At 50.9% G+C, this 11,067-nt stretch overlaps 1 protein-coding gene across 1 annotated transcript in view; it reads right to left on the bottom strand.

Annotated features, from left to right (window-relative positions):
• The window catches only part of MROH5 (maestro heat-like repeat family member 5), a 63,008-nt gene that overhangs the window by 9,142 nt on the left and 42,799 nt on the right, over positions 1 to 11,067 (bottom strand). The window contains 3 exon segments of the mRNA XM_006879449.1: positions 709 to 914; positions 1,202 to 1,361; positions 10,814 to 10,968. Of these exon segments, the coding sequence (XP_006879511.1) occupies positions 709 to 914; positions 1,202 to 1,361; positions 10,814 to 10,968 (521 nt within the window).

The raw sequence follows: 11,067 nt of genomic DNA, 5'->3' as shown, positions 1-11,067 counted from the left end.
GGGCGGAGTGGTGGGGGTGGGACAGCGAGGGGGCAGGGCAGTGAGGGGAGGTCACTGAGGCACAGGCGCAGGGAGGAGAGGTCTGAGACTCCTTGGTCTCCCTGGGGAAGAGCAGCAGACAGCTGTCCGCGTTTAGCTCTCCTCACTCACTTCCACAGGAGAACTTTTTATTAGCTCATTAGGGAAGATTCATGCGTCTTAGGGCTGATCTGAGTCAAAGAGCCCTGCGTGAGTTCAGATTCAGGGACTTTCTGAGAAATTTGGGGTGTGGGCAGGTGGCTCCCGCTGAATGCCTGACGCTCACTGGAAGGCGAACAAAGGAAAAGGTTGGTCCTGTGCCTTTAAAGACTAAGGACTTGCCTCAAATGTGTGCTGGTGGTTTGTGTCATGGGGCAGGCGAGGCTCCCACAGTGGGGGCCCTGAAGGACACTGGGGGGTACGGAGGGCCACCCTGCTGACGTCCTTGAGGCTCCCAGGATCCTCTGGTCCCCTGTGAGCCTCAGTTTCCCTGTCTGTAAATGGGAGGGTAAGAAATACCCTTCTCCCCTGGGTGAGGCTGCAAGTTGGGTGGAAACAGCCATGAGCATCCAGGACTGTGGGTGTTGCCTGTGGGTCCTTCTCTGGTCTCTGGTGAGCATGTGGTCCAGTCTGCCCCCCACAGCCAGCAGCCCGCTGCCCGGCCTTGTCAGGATGCAGTGTCTGTCTCACCTTTGGGGGCAGAGCATGGAGGCTTCCTGGGGTTTTGGCAGCTCCTGGAGTGGCAGCGACTGTGGGGGCTTCAGCTCCTGGAGTAAGTCCAGCTCCAAGACATAGTGCACCTGGCTGAGCAGGACCAGGAAGAGTCTGGGGAAAGCCTCCTGCACAGCTGCCTTGAACTCTCGGGCAAACTGCAGTTTATAGACCGTGTTCATGGCCTGTGGGCACAGGGGCGAGTGTGAGGCTCCCAAGTCAGGGCCTGGGCCATTGTCCAGTGGTCCCACTACTAACCATCTTCTCCAGAAATCTCCTGGCCCCTCCTTCAGTCTCAAGACCAAGCCCTTTAGGCCCAGTCTGCCCACTTCCACTAGCCCTCCCTCCTGGTGAGGGCTAACCAGGCTTTGAAGCTTGCTGGGGTCCCCTCCCAGGGGCCTGGCCCTGTCTGGATGAAGTGTGTACTGGCAGCCCACTGGAGGCTGGAGATGGTGTGGGGTCAGGGACTCACGGCCAGAGAGCGCAGGTGGGCCTTGTCCTGCGGCTGCAGACAGCTGTCACTGGCTGTGACGGGCAGGGGTCGCTCCTGCAGCCAGGCCAGCAGTGTGGTCAGCACAGAGCGGCTCAAGAGCGGCTCAGCACCCAGGGCCCTCCACAGCCGGAGGACGTGGCTGCGGGAGGACAGAGCGGCTGTGAGGCTGGGGCTGCGGCCTGGCAGAGGCCTGCCCTTTGTGAGGCCCAAGTCGTGGGGAGGAGGACAAGAGGGCCTGCATGTGCACAGGGGTGGGGTCCCCAGAAGACGAGCCTACTGCTTCCTCATCACCCACCCACATCATGGTCTTGAGCGTGTGCTGGCCTCTACCCTGTCCAGGCCACTCTGCGCACACCTGGAACCCACCTGACCTGACTGCCCCTCCCACCACCTGTCCTCTTCGGTGGCTCCAGGGACTCACAGGACAGTGCCCACGGCCACCTGCTGCCTTGTCCCATCCTCCAGCCACCAAGCTGCCTTGAGATCCCTCTCCTTGGTGAGCCTCACCCAGCTGCTTCTCCCCCCCACCATTGTCTCTCCCTCTCAGTTTTGGGCTTCACCTGTCCTTTCTGACCATCCTCCACTGGCTTTGGCTGCTGAGGTCCAGCCCCTGGGTCTGGCCCAGTCAGGCTAAGGGTCACAATGAGCTTTGCAGGGGTTTTGAGATTTGAACAGCCCCTCACACCTATTTTACAGACTGAGGAGAGCAGTCTTGTGTTTAGCCAAGAAGCTGGAAGGGAGGCCAGTGTTCTTGACCCTGTGTTCAGGGAAATGACCAAGCCCTGGGACAGGAAGGCCATGTGGTGCCCCGAGATGACAGTTGGTGGTGGCCCTTCTTTCCTGCTCTAGGTCAGTATTTGTTGAAGGCACTCGAGCTGGAGAGGCCTTGGGGTGCAGGTGCTGGAGGCCCTGCAGGAACCCCACATCCAAGTTTAAGAATCAAGGGGGTCGCTCTTGAGCCCTGGGGAAAATCACTCCAGTTTTATCTGATTCTGGGCTGGATGGGTGCTGAGGGCTCTAGAAAGTTCCTAGATATCATCACTGGATTCAACTGGAAAGAACAAGCTTTTGGAAGCAGAAGGTTCTGTGTTCAAATCCTGGGCCTGCCTGGCATGGCTGTGTGACCTTGGGTGAGCTGCTGACCCTTTCTGAGCCTCATGGTCCCCACTGCAAAGGGAGGAAGGCAGAGTCTCTGAGAGACACTGAGAGGAGTGCCCATGCTTACAGGGCAGGGTTTCTGTCCACTCTGTCCTCAGTTGTCACACGTGTGTCCAGGAACACTGTCACATGGGGTGACCCCTCGTGCGTGTGGCTAAGAAGTTCCCCTGGAGGTGTAGTCCTCCATCCACACAGAAACTGTGTGCACGTGTGCAGGGGGCACGCTGTGAGAGGGCAGGGCACTGCTTCTCAGCATCCAACGCCCACACATCCATCCACAGGAGATGACTGTCCTTCATTAGAAGGACCGCTTGATGGATGAGGCCGCTCTCCCAAAACAAGTGTTATCAATCCTAACCTCTGTCTTGTGTTGACAAAGAACAGTGCCCACACCCCACACCTTGGGCTGCCAGAAGAACAAACGAACCCATCTGGAAAGAAAAGCAGCCAGCTGCTTCTCCCCCCCACCATTGTCTCTCCCTCTCAGTTTTGGGCTTCACCTGTCCTTTCTGACCATCCTCCTCTGGTTTTGGCTGCTGAGGGGGGAATTCCTATCACACACTCTGCGTCTTATTAGGAGGGATGACTCCCCAAAGAAGGACACTGGGGAGTCAGCCAAAGAGAAGGGCGCTCTGCACCGAGATGGACTGACACACAGCAGGACATCGGGCTCAGGCCCAGCAGTGACACTGGGGAGGCACAGGACTGGGCAGGGGTTTTTGCTGCAGTGCACCGGGCCACGTGAGTCAGAACAGACTCAATGGTACCTAACAACAACAACAACAACAACAACCAGCCAGGGGTTACCAGCCCGTTCAGGAGTTGTTGTTTTTCTTGCATTCATTATCAGGAGGAGGCTGGCTCTGACGAGTTGACCTATCCTGAGGTATGAAAGAGACTAAACACGTGAGCACGACAGATGAACTGATGCCTTTGTGCTGCGGTTTCGAAGAGTACTGTCCTCAGTTGGACTCGATGACTCGCCCCACTCTAGTGAACGAGTGGGGAGTTTATCAGATGTGCAGTAGGACTATGGAAAAGTTTCAAGTAGTGTGAAAATGACCCAGGTGGGTTACAGAGACAGGAAGAGAGCACATGCTGTGGGCCACACATGCAGACAGACTTGCTGCAGTGAGGGCTGCCACAGACCTTCCCTTCCCAGGAAACGTAGTGTCTGTCAAGTGCAACAGAGGGGACACAGTCAAAGGATCTCCTTCTTTAGTAACTATATAAAACGTTGAAGCTTGTAATTTACTGGCGATATTTTCTCACCACTGGGCCAGCTGGAAGCATCATTATGGATGGTGAAGACACTGAGATTGTTACTAGTTTTAGTTTAATTGGCTCCACAATCAACACTCTTGGTATCATCAGCCAGGAAATCAAGAGATGAATTGCATTGGGAAAGTCTGCTGTCAGGGACCTCTCCAGAGTACAGAAGAGCAACAGCATCAGTCTGAAGACGAAGGTACACCTGATCCAGGCCATAGTCTTTGCAATTACGTGCTATGCATCAGAGAGTTGGACAATGACTAGGGATGACAGAAAGATAATTGATGCCTTTGAGCTGTGGTGCTGGAGAAGAGTGTTGAATATACCATGGACTGCTAGGAGAACAAACAGGTTTGTCCTGGAGAAGGTGAAACCAGGCTGCTCCTTGGATGCAAGGATTCTTAAGTGTCATCTGACATATTTTGGACATGTTACAAGGAGGGATTGGTCCTTGGAGAGGGACATCATGCTTGGGAGGGTGGAGAAATAGCGCAAGAGAGGAAGACCCTCAATGAGATGGATTAATTCAGTCACTGGGGCAGTGGGGGTAGGTGTGTCAGAGACAGTAATGTTAGCACAGGATAGAGCAGGGTTTAGGGCTCTTGTCGCTATGAGTCTCAAGCAACTTGACAGCACATAACAACAACATTGGTTCTCAGATATAATGTTTCCAACCCTCAAAGATGAAGATGAGATTTATAAAGATATGATAGTAATGTTGTGTACTGTGGAGTCCAAAGGGACCCAGGATGACCCTGCAGTGAGTTTTCAGAGGGAGTTAATCGCGTGGGAGATTATCCATCTTTCTCCTTCGCAGCAACTAGTGGATTCGAACCACATACCTTTGGGTTGCCAGCACAACTTGTTACCAGTATGCCACCAGAGCTCTCTTGATAGTATTAAGACGTAATAATGAAAACTTTTTTGTTTTTAATTAGGCTTTCTATTTATGAAGGAGAGGTAGTCAGCACCATCAGACGCTGATTCAGACCATGTCAGGCTGTTGTGAGCTGACAATGAATACCGATGACAGAAGAACCATCGATGACTTTGAGCTGTGGTGTTGGAGAAGAGCACTAACTACCCCATGGACGGCCAAGAGGACAGACAGATCTGTCTTGGAGAAGGAATAGCCAGAGTGCTCCTGGGAGGCAAAGATGGGACGTGTTGCTAGGAAAGGCTATTCCCTGGAGAGGGACCTTGTGCTTGGGAAGATGGGGCGGTGGGGGGTACGGTGAAAAAGCAGAAGACCCTCAACCAGGCGGATCGACACAGTGACTGCAGCAAGGGGCTTGAGCGTGTCAGGGATGGTGAGGACGGCGCACGACAGGACAGGACAGATCTGCTGTTCACAGGGTTGCTATGAGTCGTACTCAACAGCATCCAACAACTACAAGTGTGTGAACAGAGCAAAGACGATGCCACACTGTGTGGAGACGATGCCACACTGTGTGAAGACGATGCCATACTGTGTACAGACAATGCCACACTGTGTGGAGACGATGCCACACTGTGTGGAGACGATGCCACACTGTGTGGAGACGATGCCACACTGTGTGGAGACGATGTCACACTGTGTACAGACGATGCCACACTGTGTGGAGATGATGTCACACTGTGTACAGACGATGCCACACTGTGTGGAGACGATGCCACACTGTGTACAGGGGATGCCACACTGTGTACAGACGAAGCCACACTGTGTGGAGATCTCCTCGGAGCCAGAAGACAAAGGCTGAAGAGACAAGACCCTCCCCACAGTGCTGACGGAGAGAACGTGTCCCTAGACCCAGTGCCCTAAATTCAGACTCCCAGCCTGCCCGTGAGGAACCAGGAGACCTCCTTAAAGACTAAAGTGCATCTGATTCAAGTCCTGTTCTTTTCAATTGGTTCATATGCTTTTGAAAGTCAGATAATGAATTAAGGAGACCGAACGAGTCTTTGGCTTGTGTTGTTGGTGAAGAGTACGGATGCTGCAGACTACCGACCGAACGAAGCAGTCTGTCTCAGGAAGAGCACTGTGTGCTACCTAAAGGCAGGGAGGGCGACATCTCATCCCAGGCGCTGTGGACACGTTATTAGGGGTCAAGTCCCTGTAAAGAGCCTTCATGCTTGGAAGGGTAGAGGGTCAGAGAAGGAGACCCGATAGACAAGAAGGACTGCCTCCGAGAGAGAGTGACCACTACAGTGGGTTCAAGCGCAGAGGGTATGGGGAGCATGGAGCAGGCAGGTGTCCAACTGCTGGACATCATCAAGTAGGAGTGGAGTTGACAATGCCTAAAACAACTACCTCCCACACTTGAGAAAGTTCATTTGTTTGTCAAAGCTATCCACACTGGCACTTCCATTGTAGAAGCACCAAATAACTACGACAGATACTAAGGAGCAGAGAACACGAAAAGTACTACAACTCTGGAGCTCTGGGGGCCTAGTGGATAAAGAGCTGCACTGCCAACCTGAAGGCAGGCAGTTCAAATCTCCAAGCTGCTCCATGAGGGGAAGATGAGTGGTCTCCTCCTGTGCCTCTGAAAACCTGCTGGAGGGTCAGCTATGAGCCGGTTCCAGCTAAATGGCACACCACCGCTTAACTCGAAGGAGCACGGATAGGTTTTAACAAAGCGCCACGCTACAGAACATCCCGGAAGGGCACGTGCTGCACAGGCTTGTTTGTACCTGCAGGGGGCAGCTGCTGTCCTTCAAATCCTTCAAGATGAGACTAACTGGGGACTTTGCAGAGGGCCTGCCCCCCAAAGACCACCCAGTCAGGGCTCAGGGGCCCTGCTCGCTTCCTCAGGGCAGTTGGGGGAGGAGGACTTCTCTTGAGAACCAGAACCACAAAGCTCCCTGTCTCGGTCTGAATTCACCCTCACAGTGTGGCCTAAGAATCTTCAAACTGAGGCGTTTAAGTTTAAATTGTTTTCAAAGAGATGGCAGTGCCCCAAGGTGACAGGCAGAAGCCTAGAATAAATCCACATAAGAGGCCTTCCCTGTAAAATGCAGTCGAGGTGAGATGCTAAATGTGAAAAATGTGCATCTTGGAAATGAGACAGAGATAAATTCCAACAGGAGAGGAACTCCACCGGGGGCAGCGGAGACGTGGTGTTGCCTAGGTCCTCAGCTCCTAGTACTTCCTTGAAGAACTACAGGAATCTAATAAAAATAATAGGAGAGAGGAGCTTGCAACAGGGCTGGGACTGATCTAGTCACCACCAGGGAGGACTGCGATCACTCTCAACTGGAAATATATCTATGCATCTCTATCCATTCATCTGTCTGTTCATCCATCTGTCTATCTATCTATCTATCTATCTATCTATCTATCTATCTATCTATCTATCTGTTGAGAGAAGGGAGCTCTGTTGGCCTAGTGGTAAAAAAACTGCACTGTAATCTCAAAGGCATGTAGTTCAAATCCACCTGTGCTCTGGGGGAGAAAAACGGGCAATCTCCTCTTGTGTGATTAACTGTCTCTGAAAACTCGCTGGAGGATCAGCGATGGGTTGGTTCCAGCTCGATAGTACACATGTATGTAGAGAGAGGAAGAGAGACACACAGACAGACAGACAGACACACACACACAGAGACACACACACACAAAGACACACACACAAAGACACACACACAGAGACACACACACACAGATACAAACAGACACACACACACACACACACACACGCAGACTGGGAAACCTCATGAAGCCATGGTCCCAAATTTCCACACTAAGAAACAAAATTTCATGGAGTTTTATTAAAGAGAAAAGAGAACATCTCCAAGGAACATGGCCTTTTGCCCCATCACACACACACACACACACACACACACACACCTACTAAAGTCTGTGACAGAAGAGGGTGCTATTGAGCTTGGATTCCAATAGCAAAAATATTAGCACATCCACACAACTATTGCTTAGAATCAGAGGAAAGAAACTAATACACAGCAAGTGCGAGTCGTCTTCCTTTTCAAAAACAACCACAGAAGAGAAAATAAAAACCAAACTGTGAGACATCACTCCAGCTGCTTTCCAACTTTAACTAAATTACTACTGGGTGTTCTTGGCATCACAACTTTCCTCTTTCTGTTTTGCTTTTATCTTCACATAATGTACTGAACAAAACTACCTTTCGTTCTTAGCAAACTATGTCCCTCCTAAAACAGTCCAGGTCAAGACAACTGACTTCCAAATGATACACAGACTCCTTGTTAATGACTCCAGACTTTGCTAACAATTGCTGCTTTTAGTTTTCAGAAAGAGATGCCCTTCCAGGACACCAGTGTGGCCTTCTAGAGGACAGTCACCCTGAAAGAAGAAAACCAGCATGTGTCCTGTGAAGCCTAACTGGAGAGACACCACTCAGGCTATCTGGGTGCACTTCCAGATTTGTCATGTTCTCAGATAATCCCATCTTTCCCTCTTAAAAGTGTTAAATAATCTAACCTACAAGTACTCTCTCAGAACCTAGCCTCCCTGAGACAGCTTCGGAAAGTTTGCAGCCTTTTCTCCATACAGCAGTATATATAACCTGCTTTTTTCACTCCAATCCCTGCCTCCAAGATTGGGTGTTACGGTGGCAGCCCAGCAGAACCGTGGTTTTCCAGTAACATCAAGGACAACAGGCATGAAGAAGGCGAAAGATCTTAAAAAAGACAGGAAAGGAAAAAAAAAGACCAAGATGTATTTCAGAAGAAACCCGGATACATGCTGTAAATGTGGAGAAGCAAAAGGGAAGGAGGGAATGAGAGAGCTGAACACAAGATGCCAAGGGGCACCTGGAGAAGACAAAACCATGCACTAAAACAAACGTGCAAGAAACCGGAGTTAGGAAACCAAGAGGGGAGAAATGTTGGACATTTCTCAAGCAGAAAGAATCAAAGGACAAATTTAAGCCTTGAGTTTCAGTATTTTAGGATTCTATCGGCAAAACATTGCATGATGTAGGAAGCATCAAAAAGAGAGTAAAGAAGTACAGAGCACCCCTATATAAAAAAGGAATTGGCTGACATCAGACTCTTTCAGGAAGTAGCATATGATCAAGAACCAGTGGTACTGAAGGAGGAAGTCCCAGCTACACTGAAGGTGTTGGTAGAAAGTAAGGCCCAGGAAGTGACAGAATACCAATCGAAGTGTTGGAACAAACAGATGCAGCCATGGATTCACTCTGTAGCCATGTCAGGAAATTTGGAAGGCCTGGTCAGCTAACTGGAGGAGATTCAGATTTGTGCAAATTCCAAAGAAAGGTGATCTAACAGACTGTAAAGCATGGAACAATATTAACAAGAAAACACGTAGAATCTTGCTGAAGATTATTTTTAAAAATGGCTAGTGCTGGAAGTCCACAGGGTGTGGACAGAAATTGCAGCTGATTCGGAAGAGGCTGTGGAAGACGGGCTATCACTGCTGAGAGCAGATGGATCTTGGCTGAAAGCAGAGAGTACCAGAAAGACGTTGCTGATGCAAAGGCATTGAACTCTGTGGATCTTAGCAAAGTATGAATAGCCGCACAGAAAATGTGGATTCCAGAGCTGTAAGCGTGCTCACAGGGAACACGGACACGAACCAAGGAGTCATTCAAGTGGAACAAGAGAACCTGAACGGTTTAAAATTAGGAGCGGTGTGAGTCACGCCATACCCATCTCACCACACTTATTCAATCTGTACGCTAAGCAAATAATATAAGAAGCTGGACTATATGAAGGAGGAGGTGGCATCAGTTTTGGGGAAAGATTCATTGGCAACCTGTGTAATGCAGACGACACAACCTAGCTTTCAGAACAAGAGGAGGGCTTGAAGCTCTTACTGAAGAATATTAAAGAGCAAAGCCTTCAGTATGAATTACACATCATTAGGAAAAAATTCCCCACAACTGGACCAAGAGGCAACATCATGATAGATGGAGAAAAGAATGAAGTTGTCAAGGGTTTAATTTTACTTGAACCCACAATCAACCCCATGGAAGCGATAATCAAGGAATGAAAAGAAGTCTTGATTGGAGCAGATGAAGGAAAGAGCTGTTTAAAAAGAATAGATGATTAGGCATTATTTGGATGACAGCAGTCCAGAATACGAGGTGCGTTGCAAAGTGGACTGAGGGAGTGGGGGTGGGGAGGAAATTGTGCAATGATGAATGACCATTTTTTTAAAAAAGTGAACTGGGGAAAAGGCAAAAGGAAGAGGGGGGAGAAAAATGTGCAGTAGTGAATGAATAAAAACCCAGACAAAGAAAGAAGTCTTTAACCAAGCAGCTCTGCTGTCAGGGACTTTCTTAAATCGCTCCAGAGCCAGGGTTTCGGTTTAGAGATTGAGACGTGCCCGGCCCAAGCCCTGATGCTGCACTGCGTAGTCTGAGTATGTGAGGTGAACAGTGAATGAGGAACACCAGGGTGGAAGGGATGCCTTTGAGTTGACATTGGTGAAGCACATGGCACACATCACAGATGCCAAAACAACACGCAAATCTTCCGTGAACAAGCGCAGTGTGTGTGCCCCTTTTCAGCAAGGCTGGGGAGCCTGCCTTCCACACTTTGGGTGTCATCATACTTGGAAAGATAGAGAGCCGCTGAGGGAGCGGAAGACCCCGGGAGATGGCCTGACGCAGTGATGGTGACAGTGGTGAAATGGGTCTTGGCACAGAGACTGTGAGGCTGGCTCAGGACTGCATTTCGTTGGACATGGGGGGCTCTGAGTGGGAATGACTCAGCGGCACCCAGCACCCAAGCCGTCCTCAAACACGCATGTGCGCTCCAGGTCAAAGAGCACATGTGATACAGGAAGAGACTCAGAATGTAAGGAGGCACACGTGACCATGCGATGCTGACAGGAGCGGGACCACGCCTGTCGGTGCACAGGTCCCTGTGACGGGATTAATGGGCCCATGTAATGAGTGCAGGTGTAGGCCAGACCACAAGGGTTCCAGGAAGGGAAAGATACAGAGATGGGCTCATGCCCGCAGCCAAATAAAGATAAATGGTCAAACAGGGTGACGGTGAGAGGGGAGGAAGGTTGGACAGGCCTTCTATGTGGATGATGGATGGATCAAAAGAGGCCAGCCCTGCCCATCTGTGGGTCACTGCCTGCTGGGGTCCCAGGACTGTGAGAGCAGAGCTTGGAGGAGAGAGTGGGGGCGGAGGGAAGGATGAGGGGCCAGTGAGAGGGCAGGGCACCTGTCCAGAGGGATGGAGATGTCCAGGAAGGTGGCTGCCAGCTCAGGCATGTGGCTGTGTGCCAGCAAGGTGATGGTCTTCAGGACCTTCTCCTTGGCTTGGGGGATCCGGAGAGAGCAGAGCTGCAGGTGGAGGGCCCGGCCGAGTTTGGCAACCTGGGTGGAGAGGAGGGGAGAGGCTGATCTGAGGGGGGAGCCATGTCCTGGGGGATGTGAGGGGGAGGGTACAGCCCTGTCCTGGGGGATGTGAGGGGG

The sequence above is a fragment of the Elephantulus edwardii genome, unplaced genomic scaffold, assembly GCF_000299155.1.
Source record: "Elephantulus edwardii isolate Elephantulus edwardi_28Jun2011 unplaced genomic scaffold, EleEdw1.0 scaffold00003, whole genome shotgun sequence".
In the NCBI taxonomy this organism is placed as follows: domain Eukaryota; kingdom Metazoa; phylum Chordata; class Mammalia; order Macroscelidea; family Macroscelididae; genus Elephantulus; species Elephantulus edwardii.
Note: the sequence above shows the minus strand (reverse complement) of the source record. Positions and strands in the feature narration are given on the sequence as shown.